This window comes from Meleagris gallopavo, chromosome 7 (assembly GCF_905368555.1).
Source record: "Meleagris gallopavo chromosome 7, MGAL_WU_HG_1.1, whole genome shotgun sequence".
Taxonomy (NCBI): Eukaryota; Metazoa; Chordata; class Aves; order Galliformes; family Phasianidae; genus Meleagris; species Meleagris gallopavo.
The window spans coordinates 27,032,455-27,055,287 of NC_139410.1; the positions used below are offsets into that span (position 1 = coordinate 27,032,455).

At 40.6% G+C, this 22,833-nt stretch overlaps 1 protein-coding gene across 20 annotated transcripts in view; it reads left to right on the forward strand.

The window, feature by feature from the left end:
- The window catches only part of KALRN (kalirin RhoGEF kinase), a 451,786-nt gene that overhangs the window by 154,841 nt on the left and 274,112 nt on the right, over positions 1–22,833 (forward strand). For all 20 annotated transcript variants that reach the window (XR_014884476.1, XR_014884477.1, XR_014884475.1 and 17 more), the window contains exon 3: positions 6,681–6,795. Coding sequence is in view for 17 of the 20 variants with exons in the window: in XM_085228421.1 (XP_085084547.1) it covers positions 6,681–6,795 (115 nt within the window). In the remaining 3 variants the exon portion in view is untranslated. The remainder of the gene's footprint in view (positions 1–6,680; positions 6,796–22,833) is intronic.

A 22,833-nucleotide genomic window follows, 5' to 3' on the forward strand; every position in this document is an offset into this window, starting at 1 on the left:
TTCACAACTGGGTATCCCCTCTGTCTTAGAAAATGGCTGTTTTTTAATATATCTCTTTGTAGGAAAATATGGGCTAATTGAGGTGGAAATACTCTTCTGAAATGTGCCATTTCAGAAACATTTTTGTCTGATGCTGTTTTCCAACTGTAGGTCAAATTTCTTCCTTAAGACAGAGAGGAAAAAGTCTTCCTCACAGCAATTATTAAGCCTGATATCTTGAACTTTCCCCCGAACTTCCATTAGCTTGCAGGAGCCTCTACTTGACTGTAGCTGCTGAGGACTTCTCTGCTGTGACGTGGCAAACCTGAGCAGTCATTTGTGTTGAATCCATTCATTAAATTATTCAATTTGCTGATGTAACATCAGAAACTTTGCCACTGCTGTGTTTCTGTCCTCACCTCAAATCAGGAAGACAAATATTTTATGATCAGAGTGAATGCAGCCTGTCTTTGCTTCTTGCTTTACACTAAAATGATGCTCATGATGTGCTGCTGTCAGCAGTGTGACTGATGTGGCTGTGGGTTCTTTTGTTCCTTGTCTTTCTATATAGGAGGAAGAGGTTTTGCAGTGGGGTATTTTTGGGGCAGATTTGGAGTTTATTTTATTTTGATTCTACATTGCTTTTTTAAATCAATACAGATATTCTTTAACACATCTGTGATAGAGGGGACAAAATCTTAGAACTACTTTGTGTGGGTGTTGAAAGGAATCAATATTTGCATAGGTAAGGGACTGCGTTGAACAGGGTGGTTCTCCACTCCCCAGATACTTCACAGTAAATCCACATCTTCCAGGGGAAGAAGTAAGCTCCTTTGGAAGCTTTGTCTTCCACACAAAGAAGCTCTTCCTTTACTGTAACGCGTCTCACTTGCCCTTCATTTTGTTTTACTGGGGCAATAATTTCCTCAGTGGGAAATGAATTCAATTTTCCTAGTAGTTTGTTGGCAAGTAATCATTTAAAGTGAAAGAAGTATCTCAAAATACTTGTATTAATAAGAAAAAGTACACTACAAGTCAAAACAAGTCTCTTCAAATTCATGCACCTGTGTTTTCCATTGCAGTGGAACAAATCCAGGAGGTGAGAAAGGGGCTCATCCAATGGCTGTGCTGAGCATCCCATCTCCAGCCACTTCTCTGATCTGTTCTGCCAAAAGATCTGATGGGAACGCACAGCCTTGTTTCTTCAGTCATTAATGTAATGTTGCAGATGTTTGCTATTGGGATTTGGTTCATGCACTTGATACTGGGATATAGGATGCTGCAAAGAGGAACATGCCAGTGGATCAGATCCTGGTGACTGCTTTGCAGCTGTGTTAATTTGCAGGGTGGATTTGTTGTGGGAGGTTACATTTCCTTCACTATTGCACTATAATCATATGCTTTGAAATCAACTGAATTTGGGTGTGGTCATACAGCTAATCCTATATAAACCCTTAGAATAAATTAGTGCCTCTTGATGCTGGAAAAGTTTTACCACAGAGCTCTGTTCACAGGTCTGGTAGCAAACACTCTCTCAGAGCTCAGCTATGGTAGAGAAAGGAAAATAAATATTATTTTAAGACTGGATATCAATTCCTTGATACTTTCCTTCATAGGAAGTCTGTAAATTAGATTTAGAAGTCCAGAGCATATTGTTTGTCATTTTATAGAGCCGCCTGGCATCAGCTGAGCTTGCTCTGTCTCCTCGTTCCCTTCATTGTCATTCATTTTTTCACCATATTTTGGACAGAAATAACTTTTGAGGAGTATTTCTGTTTCTCTGGAAAGTCACTTATGGGCCCAGTAGAGTCTGCGGCACCAAGATTGATCAGCATATGATCTGCAGGGGTCAGATGAAACAGCACATCCATTTGAACTGCAGCAGACACCTGAATATATGCCAGAGGTGCTGTGTTCTACTTCTGTCTCCATTGCTGATATGTTGTAGGATCTTAGTCAAGGTCCTTGGGAGCCTTTACTTGTGTGGGTATTTGTCTTTCTGGTTAATTCTTGTGAATTTCTGCTTATAAAGAGCTTATTTGCAAAAGGAAGCAAAGAGTTTGAGTAACCTTAAATATAGTTAAACACAATCAGAAGATCATCAAGGTGGAATGGTTGATAGAAGCAGAGTGATGAGGCTTTACAACAGAGCTCTATAAAGTCCTTATCTGTTGTGCACAGGAAGTCTGCATTAAAGAGAGCATATGTATTCTGTTCCCAAAAAGGATTCTACAGAGCTGGAATTTTACTTTTTTTGTGTGCTATTGGGTATGGATGTTTCACAGGACTTGGAAAGGCCCATACCCACAGTGCACATTAGTAAATTTGGGTTGGTCAGTACCTTTCCTTTCTTGAGGTCAGTTTCATGAGCCACCATGGGTAGAAGCATTTTGGCTCACCACTGAAGTGAGAAATATCAGACAGCTGCTAGGGCAGGAGTCTTGTGTTTGGAAACCCTTCCCTCTGAGCTGAAGGTTTGACCAGAAAAGTGGTCTCCAGTATGTCACTGAGAACTGCCCGAGTTTTTTGTTGTCTGTTATATTACCCCAGTTCTCAGATTTTCTGCATTTTCTTTAATGTTTTCTTTTAATATGTAGAAGTAGTGTTCATCATGATGCCTTATGACATCACTGGAGTATATCCTGTAGTATTGTGGAGAAAAAATAAGTGATTCTACTTTGGGGACCAGATACTGGATTTAGGAATTATTTCTATACAAGCTAGAAGAAAGAGAGGTGGAAAGACTGGGCAACGCAGTCAACAAAGGATTTTGTAGTAGGAATGCAAGACATATATGGCTAAATATTTGTTTTCAGTGCACTTTTTGCCCTGATGAACATGTGTTTTTCAGACTCCTTTTTCCAGAGCACTAATAACTAGGCCATCTGTTTGTCTCTCTAAATCAGAACAAACTCCATGAAAGCCCACCTTGAAAAACAATTAGAAATTATCAGCTGTTTGTTTTAGCATTTAATAACTGTAATTAGCAAACATAATGACATGTTTGATTATTGCATCCCATGTCTGTGAGCCCAGTGGGAGGCAGAAGATGGGACATATTGATTACAGCAATTGAGCTTCTTCACTCCCCTCCATTTCTTGAGGCTGTGCATGTAAAATCAGTGTGCAAATCAAGGCTGAGTTGAAGCAAGATTAGCCTCTGTGAGTGGGTTGCTTGCAAGAAAAGACAGTTTCTACAAGGGTTTTAGTTTAGTATTTTTAGCTTAAGTACAGCAAAACCCTAATACAGTGGAAGGTTCAGAAAACCTCTTTTCTACTCCTGGTTCTTCAGATGCCTTGCTTTGAGATCTGGGGTGAATTTCTTCCCTCTCTGCTCTTTACTATTACTCTCAGTTAAAAAGGAGATAATGATACAGAAGAGGACAGCTATGTATGAGATGTTGGACCCTCTGTAGAGCCAATGCAAAAAGAATTTCTACTTTCAATGGTTCTTTTACATTAGGTGGTGTAAATATCCCATTTACTCTTTGGTAAGGCTGAGGTTTGCAGTTTTAAAGCACCACAGAAAAGCCAACGGTTATTAGTATTTAAAAGAGCAGCCGCAGTTGCTGAACTCTACAGGCCCTCGAGTGAATTAAACACACTGTACTCTGGAAGAAACCTGACATTGCTTCATGCAGGCTCTTCAAAAAGTTGTAAATAATGCAAGCATTCATAAAAATTAGGGATTGCTCATGACTAATTGGAAACAAGTGAAGGATTTTAATGTGCGATGCACTTGTAAGAATAATTTCATCCTACTACTCAAAGCGTAGAGCAGTAATTTTTATCACAAATGAAAAACATTTGTTCCTAAACCTCAGATTTCTTGAGGTTTGCCTCCTGTCTCCTTGTTTAGCCTTGCTATAGGAGAGTAAGGATTCAGTTCAGGCAATTATTCATCTTTCCACCATCCAGAAAACTCCAACTGGGTCACTATGAAACCTTCCTCCTCCAAAGAGAATTAACCCATTTTCTCCAGTTTGTCCTGGTAACTCCTGACTCTAGAGCTGTATTTATCCTGCTCCCCAAGGGGCAGTTCAGCTGAACTGGCAGAGGAGAAGTTTTATCCTGAAGCAAAGACAGCGCAGAAATATTTTGACCTCTGTTTCCCTTTCTGCAGCTGACAGTCCTTGCACTACTGTTAGCAGAAATATAAATAATTTTCTGACTAAACTTCCAAAATTCAGATTTTTTTTTTTAGAACTCACTGCGGTGGAAATACGGTTGGGAAATCAGTCCCTGAACCCAAACCCAATTTTTGATCACGACCAAATTGAGGTAAACAGGCAGCATCGTAGTGGTCAGGGCTGTGGGAAGATGGCAACCCTTTTTGGGTACTTGATATCCTAGGAGTGGATTAGAACTCTGAGCTGGATTGTCTCCTTCATCTTGTCTCTTAGCACTTTTTCACTTTGTGGAAATATTTAAATTATCGGGACTGGAGGAGGAGGGGGGAGCCTGACTAAGCAGTGGGCAGCATGTTCTTCTGGGATGCGATTCAAGTTCACGTCTCCGCTTCAGTGAATATCTGGAAACTTTTGAAAGCCTTGGTTACATCTTGATATGATGGGAAAGTTTTCAAAACCTTGAAAAGCTTCTCGTGTTGCAAAAAAATCTTTCCCACCAACATCGGTTTCTATATTGGTTTGCCATTCCATAGGCTGCCTTGCTTTTCTGTTGGTCACATCGTGCATGATATAATGGTTTTGGCATTGTTATGGTGTGTGAAATAATCCAACAAAGGGAGCATGTGCTTAAAATAAGGATTTTTTAAGGCACGTACGTAGGCCTGAAAATAAAAATGAGGTTATTTCTTCGTAAATCACATCCTTGTTACATTATTCCCCCATCTTCATCTCTCTGGCAGAGGGATAGGACAGCCAGGATGAGAGTGAATTCCCCTGAATCCTTCTAGCCCTCGTAGTGTGTTCGTTTCAGCAGAGGCACTGGGACTCTGAGAGCAAGAGCCCTATTTGGGCAGGAGTGGAAGGAGTAAGAGGCCTTTCAGGAGTCATTCAGAGGACCAGGACACTGCCCACTGTGAGCCAAAGGCAAACATTGGGCATATACTATCAGCAGAGTTTAGACAGGACAGGTTTTGTACTCCATACGTACCGCTGGCTGCAGGGGAACTCAAAATATACATATATATGCTTCTGTGTGACTTGGGTCATATAGAGAGACACATTTTGCTCGAAGGTGAGCTTGTACCTATCATGGCATCAACAGAATAGACAGTCTCAGAGTAAAATGGATGGCACTCTGCTGTCAGCTGGGAACTGCATCTACAAGTAACCTCTGCCTTGTAATCAGGTAGAAAAACTGTGCCTCAAGGTATGTTCATGTATCTCATCAGTTTGATGTCCACCTGCAGGAAATCCTGCAGTGTGAGGCACCTCTTTGATTCTAATCTAAATTCTCTTCAGAGCTATTCTTCATCCTCTGATGAGCTAGGATAGTGCTTTTCCAAGGTATGTTTTCTTTCTTTCCAATCCTATTCCGACAGCAAAGCCTCCTAGGGCTCTTCCTACCAAATTGTGGTGCTTAGGAGCCCTCCAGCAGCCACAGCCCCAAGGAGTGCCTGAGTCCTGTGCCCTATATGAGGGAACACAACATGCATGAGTCCTTGCAGAGCTTTTCCTTCTTTTTGGCCAGATAATTTGTTTCAGAGGAAGCATGTGATTTCCCTTTCTCAGAAGTGCTATTTCCCTTAAAGAGATTTAACGTTCAGTTGAAAAGTGCAAATTGATCTGCATTTTTACAGCTTGTTTGCAGGATCCTAGAAGTTCTGTCTCAGCTTTCTGAACTGTAATTTTGCTATGACTTTTTTTCCTAGAAAATGATGCTAACACACATCTGACAGCACACAGTTCCTGAAAAAATCATATGATAATACATGAAGGAATAACTAAACACTGAATGAGGAACCAGATTTCAATTTCAAGCTTATTTAACTTTATTCACAGCAGAGAATAAAACAGGGTGCTATAGAATAGGTTGTATTCACCGCTGTGTTTCTGATTATATATTTCAGGGTAGAGCCACTCCTTTGTGGCTGTTCTAAGAATTTCTGTACAGCATTAAGTGCCGGACACTGTTTTGAAGGAGTGGATTTTAAGATAGGAAAGTCACAGGGGAAAAAAAATAAAAACATAATTCAAATTGCCAACATTCTAAATGGAAAGCATAGTAGGCATGAACTTCTAATCAGAACTTCAGTTTTTAATGAATTGCCAGATAGATTAGCATGTCTGACTGCATAAACATGACGGGTATGCTGCATCCAACTGGTGGGACTTTACAAAATGCCTGCCAATGACAGATGCAGCCCATGGGTAACAGTGAGAACTACTTAACTACTTTCACTTTCTTGCTGTTGGCCAGCCTCAAACTAGCCACACAGGAGCATTTTGTAGCACTGCCTGGCTGGAGAGGCATTGGATTGGATTGATGAGATTAGGCGAAAGGCAGAAGAAATGCTAGTAATAATTTTCTTTGTTGTTGTTTTTTTCCTTTTCCCTTTCCTTTGGAGATCCAGCAAATGCAAGCATATCTTCCTCAATTAGGCAAGCCTGAAAGCTACAAAGAGCGCACAGGCTCTTGAATGTGCCTTAATTTATGTTTATCAATTCAGTGCACATAGTTTTTTTGACGTATGCTTCCTGCCTGATTTTCTAACAACCCTTTATTTTCCACAGGTGGCCGTGATAAACGAGGTGGTCCTGTCTTGACCTTCCCAGCCCGCAGCAATCATGACAGAATAAGACAGGAAGACCTTCGGAAACTTGTGACTTATTTGGCCAGCGTGCCAAGGTAAAGCTAGAAAGAAAACACTTCAAAGCTCAGTGTGGATGGATGGGTGGGGAACTTGTTCTTGGCAGTTGCTGATTTCCAAGTATTAACCTTCAGTACCTTCAGTTCTTGGGACAGAGTGCTCCCTTCCTCCTCCTGCATTTACTCTAGTGGATTTTATCATGCAGGCGGTGGTACAAAGTCCCCGAAAGCAGAGGCAGTGCTCCCAAACTTGGCCTTCAGGCTCAGAAAGCCAGCTCACAGCAGCAGTGAGGCGACACTCTCATTTCCAGTGTTTCTGTGCAGCTCTCCTGGAGGATGGGAAAGGGAGGAGTGCTTGCAGGCTCTGACACTTTCCTGAGTTTTCTCCAAGCTTGAGAAGGAAAGTGGGTGGACTGAAGGGGCAATTTGCAAAAAGAATCGCTTCAGATGGCTCTGCATGCAGGCCAGCTCTGCTAGAAAGCGCCTTTCTCTACGTTAGTGCCCATGGCTCTTCAACAGGTCTCCATCTCTTTCCCAGGGATGCTGGAATACAGTTCTATTGCCAGTGCATATTTATCTTTGCATGCTTTAGGAGACAGTTTGTAGGACTCAGTGCCCTGGTAGGTGTTTCTGAGCCAATGTTTAATGCCTCAGAGAGTACAAGCTGTGCACAGTCCAAAATCCTTTCCCTATTTTAAAGCCTGTCCAATATCCTCACCCAGTAATCATCACACTAGGTGAGGGGTACCCCAGGGTGAATGTGGAGCTGAGAAGGGCTCCTCAGATTTGCAATGATGCACCCTCAGGAATTCCTCCTTTTTCATCCTGGAATACAGCCCATTCAATAATGTTTACGTTATGGCAAAGAGTGAAAAGTCACGCTCTGAAATGGGAGGGGCTGATTGTATCTGGATATCAAGAGGTGACTAAGAAGTGCACTCAGTTCCTTAAACACTTTATGTGCAGAGAAAATTGGTACAGAAGAGAAATGAGGGCTTGCAGTGGGCAGCAGAGACTTTGGGGCAAAAGAAGGCACATTTACCAGCTCTGCCAGTATCATCTCCTGCTGACAGGACTTCAAGGCCACAGGCAATGCATTTCTTGCTGCATTGGACTTTTGCTCATCAAGCTTTTACTGATTTGATTTTTCTTTCTAATTTTCCTGTTCCTTCTCTTTTCCTCTGTGCAGCTCTATTTGCAGCCACATTGTAAGGAGATTACAGACATCCTGTGAGGTTGGGAGAGCAGTAGGTTACTCCCTGACTGTGTGTCCCAGGGGTTGGCAGTGCCCCTCCAGCTGCTCCAGTAATGAAACTGCTCCCTCACATCTTACCATCTTTTGCATTGCTGCAAGTAGAAAGATATGAAGATGTCTGTTTTCCCTCAGAGATGGGTGTTGTAAGCAATTGTGTAGCTAAAATGATCTTCTACCATGTCAAACTTTTCTGTTAATTGCTTTTCCTACAATGGAGGTGGCAGTAACAGAAAGATGTATTCATTCTGTTCCCTGTTCACACAACTGAAGAGGTACCTTTTGCTGCCTTTGGTTGCCTCACTGTTAAGAACTGGAGTAAGCCATCTCACCTCTTCTTAAAAAGCTCCTCAACTCCATATGCAAACATTTGGCATGGGCATAAATGTTAGGAAGAAGTAATGAACCAGCAGGTGACCTCTTTAGGTTCATTCTGGTCCTGTTATGCATGGTGTTGCAGCTGAACTTACTGTGGTGGGAGGAAAAAATGATCATGACCTTCAAGGTTTGGCACATAGCACTATGTAACCTGGGCGGTGTGTAAAACACTGAAAACTCATTTTTCCCTAAACATTTTGCTCATTGTAGCAAGGGCAACCAGCAGAGCTTTCAAACTTATTTACTTTTTGGAAAAAAATAAATGCAAGGAACAGCCTGAATTCATATCACTGGCTCCCAGGTCCTATCTATTCCAAGATGACTGCTGTAATGAATAGCTGCATCCGTCATCTACCGAACAAGCAGTTCCATTAGCTGAGACTCTGGGTTTGATGTCGGGAGAAACTACTCTAATGTTTAGAGTGCTGAAAGGCGGAGAGATTCTCTGATAGGTGAAAAACTAGAAATTCTCTTTCATGAAATGAAAAAAAAAAAGAGGGGCTGTAATTTATCTTATTGACACCTGTATAATAACCCTTTCTTTATTCCCACTGCGGTGGTTTTTGAGTGAGACAGATTGCTCTCCACATTGATACTATCTGTCACTTAACCCCGGTTTTATATCTTAATGGAGGGGCAGAGGTGGCACATTGCTGGAAGCTGGGCACAGGCATGAGATTGGTGATGAAACATGATGATAGATTAGGGTAAGTAAAACCTGGGTCTCGCTAGCAGCTCTCAAAGTTTCTGATTCAGCTTTCCATAATTCCTTCTTCAGAAACAGAATAATAATGTGAGTTTTCTGAAAGCAGCAGTGTGTGTTTGAGTTAGAGCAGAATAGTGAGTGCTTTCATTGCGCTCGGAGCGGCGGTCAGGCGGGTGCCTGAAGTCAGTGGGGTTTCTCACCCAGCTGAGGTCTGCTGTGTGGGGGTAAGGCTTCATGTCTAGGAACTTCTGATCCCGATCTGGTGCTCCTGGGTATGAGGAGGGGGAGGTGAGAGGCTGGCTGGTTAGCAGCTGTACACTGATTCTTGTAGGCATACTGGAAGGTCCTTTTTCTCCAAACTGCTGCAGTACAATTAGTTACTAAGAAACTAAGATGCTTTTCATTAGAAGTGAAGATAATTGCCATGGATGGCAGGTTCCTACTGTTCTGCTGTTTTTAGCTTGTTTCATGTTTTCACAAATGCTTTCTAGATAAGCAAAGTCGTATATCTTGCGAATCAGGATAGCTCCCATTTACATGCAAATTTAAATGGGATGCAATGTTTAGAAATTTGTAGGGCTTGACTGAATCTAGGATAACATCATGTTTATGATCAGGGGAGCTGAGCTGGTTCAGTAAGGGGAAATTTTCTGGCCTTGCTGAGGATTTTATGTCTTAAGGATAGTAGAACCATCTATTCCTGTAGAGTGAGTTTTGATTTATATGTGTGTAAATGAAACTAGCACCAGACCAGTCTGCTGTGAGCCCTTTGGAATTAAGAATTAAGTTATGCACAGGCTATAGGAGGATAACAAGGAGACAGAATATTATTAGTTTGAGTTATCTCCCTGCGTGGCAAAGCAATACGATGAAGGAAATGTTCTTTGTCAGCTACAGTGAATCTTCCAGCTGAACACATCAATCTGTTTCGGAGCCAAGATAAGCAGTCTTTTGAGCCCTACGCAGAGGGGGAAACCCAAGATGCCTCAGAGGCCTGTGTTTTTAAAGACATCCACTTTTATTTGTCCTCTGTTTAAAACCAGCTCAAACATTTCTCAGTTCTGGGGGACATCCAGGACTCGTAATAGTAGCAAAGTGTTTCCAAGAGGCAGCCCCACATATTTGAGCAGCTTCTGAGAGCTGCCTGAGCCGGATTAAAGGTACTAGGATCAGTAGAACAACGGAAGTGCTGCTAAAAATGAGTTTAGTGATTAGGGCTTTTTAAAATTGAAAGAGCAACACGGGTTGGCAAAATATGGCAATACTCAATGGTATTGGATTTACTTTAAGCTCTTCTCTGATGACCTGTGGTACTGTGTGTATTAGCTCCTCTGGCCAGGAGTAGTATGAAACTCATTTTGTTCACTGATAGGAATTAAACCCTACAGCTCTACTTTCATTGACATGATCCTAGCACAAAAGAAGCTTCTGAGGATTGTTTTTGCTGGAAGCTGTAGTGGATCTACAAACATATTCATGTGTTTTAAAAATAACAACAAGGACTTCATAATAATTTGGGTAACTAAATATCTGGTGCCATGTATGAGATAATTATTCCACTGTACAGTTGCATCAAAATACCACATTAACAAATGAACTGAAGCTAATCAGGCTAATGAAGGTTTAATATTTGCTTCAGACATAATTTGATTTTTTTAAAAAAGGTAAGCATTTTGGAGAAAGAAGCTCATTAGGAGTATATAGCTGACTTGAATGCTAGTGGATTTAAAAGCTTTTCACCACTTGATAGCCAATTCAAATCCAGTTTCCATTGTACATGGCACAGGTATGTGATGCTGTTACTTATCACTATCTGCTAGTGACTGAAAAGCTTCTGTGGAAGTGACCAGCAGCCTCATCTCATGCTCTTTGGAAGGGCTTCGGACTGTATCACTGTTTTGTACCCATACCCACTTACTGATCACATAAGGACCAAGTTACACATTCAGCACCAAGTTACTTCTTTGCCTCTGGTTGTAAATCAGTTCTCCAAAGAGGTTCTCTGATCTCCTACCAGCTGTGCTAATGACCTGATGAGGACTGCATGCAACATTTTGTTCCTAGATATCTGAATGATGTAACTGATGCCAATGTTCTGCAGTAAGTCTGTACAGTTCCAGCCTGTAACCAAAAGCTAGCAGAAAATGTGGACTTTTTAGAAATGCAGAGGGAGCAACAACAGCATCAGTCAACTTAAAAAAGAGGAAGAGAGTTATGTGATAATAATCCAACATGCAAAACTGAGCAAATGGGGCAAAAATAAATGAGTTAAAATCACAGATAGAAAAAATGAAGCATGCAGCATGTTCCTGTAGCATCTCCAACTCTGGAGCCCCTGTTGGAAGGAATATGGGGAATGACCCAAGTATTGTTGCTCCTGTTTTTCAGTGGAGGGATAATAGCCTCTTGAGCTCTCTTCTGACAGTGTTTTGTCCAAATCTAGGGTAAATGGGGACTTTCCATATCAATTTCCAAGTTTTTTCCTGCCTTCATTTCCTGCTGCTGGTTTCTGGATAGCAAAAGGACTGATCTAGCAAAGCTCTGAATCTCAAGCAAATGTCCTCTATTACTCTGCCTTTTGTGGGATTTAGGACGACTCTCACAGCAGCTCTAGTTCTGTTTGCTGCTGAGAATAGCTCTGCCTTCCAGCTGTGTAGCTGTACAAGTGTTTTCAGACTGGTTTTGTGATGAACAACTCAAATAGCACAATGCTGAGCTTTGTAGGTAATGTACTGTGAATTGCACAGCTCACATAGAATTTTTCTTCTGAAGATTAATAAAAGGCAGGGCAAGCTGAGCTCTGCTTATCGCTTGTACCAGAGATCATCCAATACATTCCGTTTGGTCTAGCAGAAGCATCTCTTATCCTTCTGATGGAAATGTCTTGTGAAATAAAGGCTAATAAGAGTAACATAATGTCAATATTGAGACAAACCCATGGAGATTCTATTGCATCGTTTTAGAACATAAATTCAGAGACTGAAATTTTTTAAAAAATAAGTCAATGCTATTTCAAGTCTGGATCTTTTATTGGTAAAAAATAAAAATAAAAAAAATACCAGATACCACCAAATATCTTAATGAACACAGAAAATACTCCACAAATTTTGAAGATCTTAAAACCTATTACTTTTTTCACACTAAAGTCTCCAACATTTCTGTATTTTTATATAGTAGCTAGCCCCATTTTGTTTTTTATTAATTGTATTTCAGTAAATAATTGAAATTATTTGTTACCACATAAAGAGAAAGTAGGATTTCAACTTGCCATTGTGTTTTCATCATCTGCTTAATTTTTTACTATAAACCTGCAATTGGAAACAGATAATATCATTTATTGTTTCTGATTTATTTCCAAGGCAATTGTTCTTTTTTACAGCAGGGAGGGGGGTGTCCTCTTCTCTCTTACTGCCAACCATGCAGGCACCTGCTGAGATTCCAAAGGCATAGAGTTCTTTCTGGTTTGTCTGATATCTCCAACATAAAGATTCTTTAGCAGCTTGCTGATTTGAAGATTTTTGGATTGCAGAGGTTAGCCCTGCTGGCTATGTTTAACACACAAAGAAATGCACGAGTCTGGAAGAGAAACTCCTTCTCCCGGCGCCGTGCTGCTTTTCCAGCTCAGTGGGAGCTCAGTCATGCCTTCCTTAGCAGAGTCAGTGGATCAGGCTCCAAGGGGAGCAAATCCCATGCAATAAAAGGTTGCTGTTTGACTGTGCTCCTCCCAAATGGCAAAGGAAGCATCTTTTGGGTCTGTTTGGGTCCACTGCCTTTTGGTGCTATTGGTCTGGCCCTCCGTGTAGTCAGTATATTCAAACATTCAAAGCAGCCAGGACAGCAGCAAGCCCTTCTCCTCTGCCCCCATCTTCCTGTGATCATTGAGCAAGAAATGGGAAGCCCCTGGGCTGCAGCTCCACAGCATCACCACACCTGACTTCACTCTCTCAGAAAAGTCCCCTCACCGTGTACAACCCCATGAGTGAGAGCACATTTGAAGCAGTGCATTTCCTTTGAACTGTCTGAACCCAATCCAGGTGCAGACAAAACTTTTCACTGCTCTGTCTGTGGCAGGTGCTGCCCTACCTGTGCACCCTGAGGTGCTTCCAGCCCCAGAGCCTGGAGCCACTATGACCCAGTGACACTAGCAGAGTCTCAGCCCAATCTCAGCCCTGAGCTGCCTCACGTAGAGCTGTGCTGCCTTGCTCTGCTTTTTGAGCTCCATCCAAGCCCTCGATCTGGGGATTAGATCAGCATTGTTTCTCTTTGCTAAATGGCTTTTGCATGTTGATCATATTGGCGTTTGCTGCCTAGAGGAGGGAGCAGAGGTGATGGAGACAAGCGAGAAAACCCCTTGTAAACTGGGATATAACTCACTGCTGAAGAAGCTGGTGGCCACCACAGCCCACTGTAATTTTAGGTAGAGCATAATTTTCTCCATCATCTTCTTCAACAGCTGACAAGCAGTTTGGGATACTTGCAGCACGCTTCATGCGCTGTCCCTTCCCCACACTAGTGCTGATTTAAGGCCGTTTTGTACTCCTCAAGGGCTTCTGTGGCTCTGTAGCACTCAGAGAGGTGCAGGCAAAGAGACCTGGAGACTCCATGAAGAAGGCAGCTCTGCGCCAATGCGAGCAGTAATTCAGAAATGCTAAAATTAGCAGACAGAGACCTTTTGTGGGAGCGACACGCTGGCAGTAGAGCTGCACCAGTTCCCTTCCCTGTGGTTCCCTGGTGAAGCTGTCAGCAGAATATGCAGCAGTTCAGCCAATCCTAACTTTTCTTTTCAGTGATCTCTTTCCTACGGCTTTTACAGAGACTATAAAATGTTTTTGTCTCATTCCAGCATGGGTGCTTGTGTTCCTCATCAGTAACTCCAGTACGTGCTACATCCTTTTCACTCTCAGAAATTATTATAATTTTGAAGTCTTTTATGCCATCCTCTTCATGGATGTCTTTAGGAGCAGGAAAACCACCAGTGTGCTTTGAAGTCTGCTTTGTAACAGGAATATTGTCAAAGATGTTTTAACATCAATGGGAAGTTCTTCCAAAGTCCCATGGAGAATTGATGCAACTCTGTGCAAAAAATGGGAGACAGAGAAGCAAAGCCAGACTGCCTTGTCTTTATCCTCACGGGATGGATGGAGGTGTTGTGGATGCTGCTCAATACCTGAATTCCCTAATGCACAGCTTTTGAGGAGGACTGACGATGTGCTTTCAGGAATGTATTTTTAGTTTTGTCTCCAAATGATGCAACGCTTATGCAAACATGCTGTCTATCAGTCACTGTCTAAAGCAAATCTGTCAGAGAAGAGTTTCAGGAAAATTAAATTCTTACAAGCTTAATGAGATTAGAGTGCTGGGTCAAGGAAAAGAGACCTAATTAGTGTTCACTGAGAAGGAAAGGTGGACACAAATTAGGATTTCACCCTTTTTTAGAGAATAGAGGTAGAGAGGATATCTCGAGAACCCAAGAGTCTAGAAGAGGGAAATTATTTGTCATTAGAGAGTCAGTGCTCAAGCTGCCACCAAAGGCTTGGCAGTTTCATTGCTCCTGAAAGGTCTTAGAAAATCAGATCATACTAAAATAGAACAGCGACTGGTTCACGGTAGCATGTGGCATTGAGCAGGCTGATGCTCTTACAGCATGGAAAGTATGGGTTGAGACTGGCAAAATTTGTCTGAGAGGCTGAGATGTTCATTGCTTTGCTGTTTCCAAAGGGAGTCAGTATCCAAGAGTTTGGTAGGCAGTTGTAAATCTCATCAGTGGTTTCTTCTCCTTTTCCACAAGGTGCTCTTAACCAGTCAGTCTGCCGAGTTTAATGTTTTCCTTGTGGATCCTGGCACTGCTCTGGAGCTCCCTATGGATTCTGTAACACTGTATGCAGCAAAATATAATTGTAACTATGTGGTGTGAGGCCACTAGGCTTCTTTGATCGAAAAATAAAGAAAAAGAAAGAAAAAAGAAAAAGAGAAATACTTTATTCCAGACTAAAACCATACGTGAGAAAAATAATTCTAGAAAGTTCTCCCCATGCCCCCAAAAAGGTGGAGAAGTGTAATTCAAACCTGCTTTTGGCTCAGCACATATTGTCTGGTCTGCAATATTTACCACAGTGTACTTTTCTACTATTAGGAAGAAAGCATTGGTTTCCCTGTGTGTGTACACGGGGCTTTATTTTATGTCCAACATTAGCCTCCGGAGAATTTTCCAATGATGTAATTTTAGCAGGTTCCTTTATGGTACTTTTCTACAAGAAGCCAAACCACCAGAACAACTTTCCCTTCTCCTGCAGCTGCATTCATAGAAGCCTCTCACACTTCCTTGCTCTTCCACGTAGCCCCATGTCCCTACTGCAATGAAAGCAAAGGAAAATAGGATCCTACTAAAGGGCCAGTGTAGTATTTGCAAGAGACATCTTCTCTGGATGATCCTTTCTGTTAAAGTCGTTGAGTAGAGATTGAAGCGAAGCATTGACTGTGTAGAGTAAGTGCATCTCTCTGAAAGTTAGCAGCAGCAATTCATCGCTAGGCAAATTTAGGCTGCTTTCACATTCATTTTCTGTGCACTACTTCATGGTGTATATGATATGAATATGATGCAGCTCTCCTCTTTTACTCCGTTTCCCATGGGAGTACAAGAAGATAATCTCTTAGTCTTTTAATAAAAGGGTTAGTAAGCTTCAGTTTTAATTTATTTATTTGAGCATCTGGCTGGCCAGATGCTTCTGCTATTGATGTTGTCATTGGGGATCAAATAAATATTACTTTGAAATTCAGTTTGAAAGATCTACTCATTAAAAACCTTTGACCACTAAGTATCAGCCTTTTTACCTCAACTAGTCCTAACCAAGGCCAAGGAGCCAAGAAGATATTAAATGTGTTCATGTAAGGAATACAAATGAAAAATATGTTGGCATACCATTAATAATGTGATTCTTGGGACACTTAGCAGGAATTTCATGGCATTTTAAAATATACATTGAATCAAACTAATCCTGAAGCAGAGCCACTGATTTCAATGCATTAAATTCAACCAATCAGCAGTAATCCCTACATGACATAGTAAAGCATGCCTGTGACTAGATGAGCATTCATTTTTGAGCAATATTCGTAATGAACAGCCCTCATCTGGGACAATAAATACATTAGGCTGTGTTACTTTGGAACTCCAGTTCAAATTATTAATGTTCTGCCAAACAAGGTCATGGCTTCTGTGGTCCTGAAGAATGATAGGCAAAATAATTTTCAATACTTTGTTTCATGTCGAGAATGAACACTGAAGAGCTGTTGAATGTATTCATTAAGTGTTAAAGGCCAGGTTGGATGGGGCTTTGAGCAACCAAATCTAGTTGAAGATGTCCCTGCCACAGCAGGAGTGTTGGAACTAGATAGTCTTTCAAGGTCCTTTCCAACCCAAACCATTCTGTGATTAAGCAGCTCCATGGACAAACATCATGTCCCACAAGGAAAAAAAGACTTTACCCTTGGAGAACTCTAGGTGGGCTTACTGTACATATTTTATCTACTTACCTTTTGTATGTCACATGGAAAAGGTATCCAGTGTCTTACCATTGGTAATAGTGGATGGAGAATTTTTCATTCCATACTTTCAAATATTCCTTAAACTATGCTTACATGAACTGTAGATTCATGAACAACATCCCCACCTATGATGATTAAATAGGTCTTTTCTATTTCCATCTTATTTGATTCAGCATTTGACAGAGATCAAAGTCCTCTGCAATGTCACTTTTCCCTTCCACTGTTTTTATACTGTGTGCCAGTCCTAAATTGAGACTAAAATTGTATTTATTTTTCAGTTGCCTTAGCAGCTCCACTTAGACCACCAACTAAAGATGGTATGTTTTAGCAGCTCTGCTTATGTCTTTTGTGATCTTTGTAGAAGGTAATCAGATGGAATCCTCAGGTTTGATTTAGGCCGCTCATTTAGGTTACATTTGCACTGATGTAGGTGCCATCCTGGAACTTCACGGGAAAGATACAGCCAGAGTTTCCTGAGTTTAATTCTGGGTTCAAGTTATCTTCTCTCGTCTTAACTGCATAGCCTTGAATGTATCAGTCCATGAAGTAGGAACTTCACAAAGTTTTAGAAACTGAATTAGCTAATATTTTCACTCCTTGAAGACAGATTTTTTTTTATCATAGTTACGCTACATGAGTCTAAAATATAGATCCATGTATAGTAAACACTGATAAGACTTCTCATTTCTGGGGAAAAAGCTCTTAAAAGCTGCCATTCCCATTACTGCACTGGGAGCACTGCATAAGAAATTGGCCATATACCATGTCATCTGTCCTTAGAACAAGCACTTGATAAAAGCTCCTCATTATAAATGTACCATTTTGCCATTCAGTGAGTCCAGGAGAAGAACAGTAATTCCAAAACAAAATCTAAATGAAAAGCAAGTACCTGATAAGCTAATGGATGATCTTCAACATAGAAAAAATGGCTGGAAATGCTGCCTTGTTAATGATCTGTTAGTCTAAGTTTTAATCAAATGCACAGTATGTACTTTTGCTTGAAGACTTCTTTTTAACTCCATTGTCAAGACAGAATTGACTTCTTCCAGAAGTGATTAATCACATCCAATTTTGTGGTTATGTCTCCTTATTTCTCCATTTTCCTGTTTTTACAACATTTGTAATTTAGTTCAGAAACTGCAGCTGGAGAAGCAAACATCTCTGGGATCACAGATTAGTTTAGATTTTGCTTCCCACTGGAGACTTGTGGGAAGGAGCTGCAAGTCCATTCCAACATCCAATTAAAGAGCAGGTATGTAGGAAAGAAATGAACAACCTTACCCATAGGAAGAATGTCTGGAAGTTCTGCTTTGTTAATGAACTGTTAGACTAGGAATCAAATACACTGGCAGTACATGCTCTTTCCTTAGGCTAGCTTTCTTCTCAGGGCAGACCCCGGTTGCTATATCACCTCACACTTACCAGGCTTACTGGAAATCTCAGTTTCTTATGTTCCATAACAGCCTCCCCAGCCATTTTGCGGTGTCAGATGGTGTATGGTAGGTGACAGGAAAATAGGATCAGCTGAAAACTTTTCCTGGGGTTTTCATTTAGGAATGAATTCTATAGAAAGCTTCATCTCTGTAGTTTTATGGACTGTTAAATTGCATCTGTGTTATATTAGTATTGGTAACACTTTTCTGATGACTTGTTGGGCACTACCAATTATAAGAGTAAGGCACACATTTTCATTAGGTAAAATCAACTCAATACCTTTCAAAAAGAGGCTACTTGGGGTTGTACCTGCTCAAACTTTGACACCAGGCCTGGAAATGCTTCTCTTAGTGAATGGAATGCTAATTTTTCTCTTTTTAAAATACGTGCTTTCTGTATTCCCTTGGCACTGGCAAATTAAAGTAGACATGCTTCACTAAGGTATAGAAAGTGGAGCAATATAAATCAAATAAATGCATCAGATGCAGTACTAGTGCAAAGTTGTCTTCATCTCCTTTCTTGTACTTATAAAATTGGTGTCAAGCCAGGTTTCCAGAAGATGAAGTCCATGCTGACAGCATAGTGCTCGCTTTGCCCACTAAGATGTAATTGACTTACAATTGGTTTTAACAAAAGAAAACACATTCTTGCCTTTTTTTTTTTTTTTTGGGGGGGGGGGGAAGACATACATGCACAAAAGATTTTCAACTATGTTCATGCTGCCATGAAAAAATGCCAAAAATCAGATGTGTAATTAGAGATTCTGTTAATGTCTAATTCCTGCACCTGTGAACATTTTTTGGCACAATAGTCCTTGCTTTTCTTCTTCTTTTTCTCATTTTCTTGGCCAGGAATTAAGTTCCATTTCAAAGGAAATTGTCAAAGATATTCTGCGGTGTTTTTTGTTCTTTGTCTAAATCCAACATAAAAAAGCAGTTCCTTCTGCTTTTGTTGTTGCGTGAAATACTTTAAAGCATCATATTAGAAACTGGTTAATTTAACATCTAATTAACCATGGCAAAACTCTTTAAGATCTTTCAGGACCAAAGATGGTGTAACCGGTTATGGCAATACTGTTATAAAGTAGGTTTGTTCTTCCAGTCTGAAAATTAATTGATGGGGAACTTATGTTTTATATCAGGTAGATGCAAATGTTGGTCAAGTTCTAACAAAGCTGATGATAAACTGTATTAGTTAAATGGGGTAGAATGAATAGCAAAGTATGAAATAACAAGACGTTTTTGGTGTATTTAAAGTCATTGGAAACAAGTTAATATATCTATCTGGTCATTTTATCAGTGATCTGAATTGATTTGTCAAGCTGTTGGTTCTTCCTAATTTATAGATGCCTTCTGTGAAAATGGTAGGGTGTCATCTGTGGATTCTTCCAGGCTACAGATGACTTCAGCAGAGTCTGAATGTACTGGAAATATACATCTGTTCTGCAAACAGACTCAATCAAGAAATTTATTTCAAAACAGAAGACTACAGCAGAATACTACTCTGTCTATGGAGCTATTCCATAAGACTTTTCCATAACTCTCTGACTTCAAAGAACATCTTATTACAGAACAAAGACATTTATGCATTATGTAAATCATCAGGGACTTAAGAAGGAAATCATTAAGGTGGAAATGTGCATTCACTGTATCTGCTGTTACTCACAAATGAAAGGCGGATATCAACGTCTTAATTCACTACAGTAACCTTGGAAAGAGATGCAAGAGGTCAAATGAAGCAGGAAAAGGCCTGCCTGGCCTGCAGGCTGCTGCTTCACACGTCCTTTCCTAGTTCTTGTTTAAGGCTTGCGATCCTCCCCCAGCAAATCAGTCAAGTGTACACGTATCTCTATCTCTATCCAACAAGTGTAAGCATGTGCTTCGTGCACCATCATAATTGCTTAATCAAGCTCCTTATATTGTGAGGAACAGCTATAAAAACAGGAACCAGATGGAAGATATTTTTATCAGACAGTCCATAAGATTAAAGAAGCGCAGTCACTGCGCATTGCCATCCTTTAAAAACACAGCACCAGGATATGGCTGCATCCATGCAGCATCCTCACACTGTGATAGCACAGGCAGCACCCACTGCCAGAAACTCCATGTCAATCTCACCTCTTTATTTTCTGACATCAGTAACCAATGTAAGCTTGCTTGACTGACAAAAACGCATCATCAGTGATTTTAAGATAGATAACATCAAGGAGCACTGCAACAGTAAGTTAAGAATCTGTAATTACAGAAAACGTAGGAATAGTCAGTTATTTTAAGAGTTGTGAACTTTGTGGGTGATTTTAATGTGCTTTGAGTTGGCAGTGTCATTCTTTTAGGCGCCCAGTGTAATATTCTTATTACTTTCAAGTGGTAGGAAAAGACTGAGTCTGTGTGAGCTTTGTTTTGTATGCTGTTAGTAAAGCGTGCCATAGCAACAGACATCTTTTAATCTGTTTTCCTTAGTTATAACATAAAGCGTTTAAAACTATTTATTAGGCTATTGCTCCTGTGGGTTCTATATCAATAAAATAATTGTGAGGTTGCAAACTTTCCCACTCTACGCTTCTAGTACAAGTTGTCTGATTGTGCTGTGATCAGTGCTTTTAACCCACACATTGACAAAAGATAAGAAATTCCTTATTATAATTGAAATCTCATAGATTTGGTCAGATACCTGTCTTGTCCTGATTGACAACCTGAGTTGTACAGCACAGTCATCAAAATGGACATGAGGTTATGTGAATTTAGGGCTTTGACAAACATTTTATCCACAGGTTAGGTGGCAAAACGAACAGCAAGGAAATAGTTAAAAATCCTGATATTTAGGCAGTCAGAACTGGCTTTTTATTTAATACCCCAATAAGATAGAGGAGACAAGTTCACTGTTCTAGGCTCATTGTTTCTTTCCACTTGCTGCAGACTCAGCAAGACAAATGTGCATTGGTTTATATTGTCAAGGCTATCTTTGCAAGCAGATGGGCTGGAAATCTAATTAAAAAACCAAAAGCTTTGATTCTGGCAAAAATAGCAAAATCTGTGGGACAACCCTAAATCCTCTGAATTAAATGGATGTTCTATGTCAATGCAGTTCTATTGTCTCACTTTATAAATAAAATATGAAGGGCTCTACTTTCACATAGACTCATAAACGTGCTCATTTATGAGTTTAATAAAGCATGTGTATTCAGTGCAATTAGATAAGCGTATGTATAAAGTAATAAATGCCCCCTGTAAAATCAGCACACGTGTAATGGAGAATATAGCCCAGCATGGACAAATCAGCACATGCTTAGATTATTAAGTGCTCTCTCTGAAGCTTCTGTGAATTAACCATGAAGCAACCCTGACTATTTTCAGCTTATAATTCTGCAATTATTTATCCTATCTGTGTCTGAAAATATCATAAATATTATTCAACAGGATAATTCATTTTTCTCAGTAAGGAAAAAATATTGTAAGACGCATTTTACAGCTGAAAAAGCTAAGGCAGAGTTGAGCTACAACATAGAGACACTAGTGGGTGGCAGTCAACCCCAAACTAGGACCCTTGTCCAGGACTGCAGTGCTCTAGCTGGATATTAAAAAGGAATGAACAGTGAATTGATAACTGTAAGGAAGCTACCTGTAGTTCTTTGTCTTTTCTTAATGTCTTAGAGTTACACTAGGCAGGCTTTTCTTGTAGTGAGTGTTGCGTCCCTTGTGAGCATCAGCTACAGTCTTGTGGAGTGGCTGTGAAATGCTTTCTGCTTTTTCTTAACACTTGTTACCCTGAGGCTGTGACAATGGCTGTGCGTCTTGCTACAGAAACCTGATATTTTAGGCCCATTCTTACACACAGTGTTATATTGCATTGGCTTAACGTACAGATAGGGAAACCATTAGGCTGGTGGGGAAAAGTGGCTTGTGACACCTTTGATGCATCTCTTCCAGACCAAGCGAGCCAGTCAATACTAGGACAAATATCTGCAGGTGCAGTGCTCCATGAATCTACACGGTGATTTTTATTTTCATGGGCTGACTGATATCTACAGTAAAGAGTTTTATGACTAGTAGACTCCCATCATTCCTAACCTGGCATACATTAATTTGTCAATATAATTTTCAGGTCTGGAAGCAGGAAAGTCACCACATGGTTATGCAGTTTTTGACATGAGTAGGATGATGCACATTTACATGTGGCACTTGTTGATGGATTTGCCTGTGGATTTTTATTCTGCTTTTGACTGAGAAGCAATATAGCTTAATAGTGGGCATGCAGCTAAAATGGAGCAATTACTTTTCAGAACATTTATCTGAACCTGCTTAGCTGATGAAACAGTTGTTCAGGGTTTTTCCAATTAGGGGTGACTGATAGGAAGAGATGTTGATGGAGAACAGAAATGATTAGAGGTTATGGTGGAAATTCAGGATAATAAGGAGATTTTGATAGAAGTCTGCATGGAGCAGCCTTGAAACTATGCTGCTGTGATGTCAACATGGGAGTTCCCATCAGGATGAGAAAGTGCCTTATCACAATGGACTGTAAAATTTTGGGGAAAGCACACAGGTATCTGTGGCACATGGCATCCTACAATGAGGCCTGATAAATGAACAAGATACCTCATGTGCACTTGGGAAGATGACAGACTGTTAGCTCAGAAATTCAGGCGAGGCCTGTAAAACACATTGCCAAGACACACTGCTAATTTTTGGCTTTGTTATTCAGCTGCTGGATTCTTCTGCACTTTCCAAAAGATTTTTGGATGCAGCTTTCTCATTGTGGGGGCCAA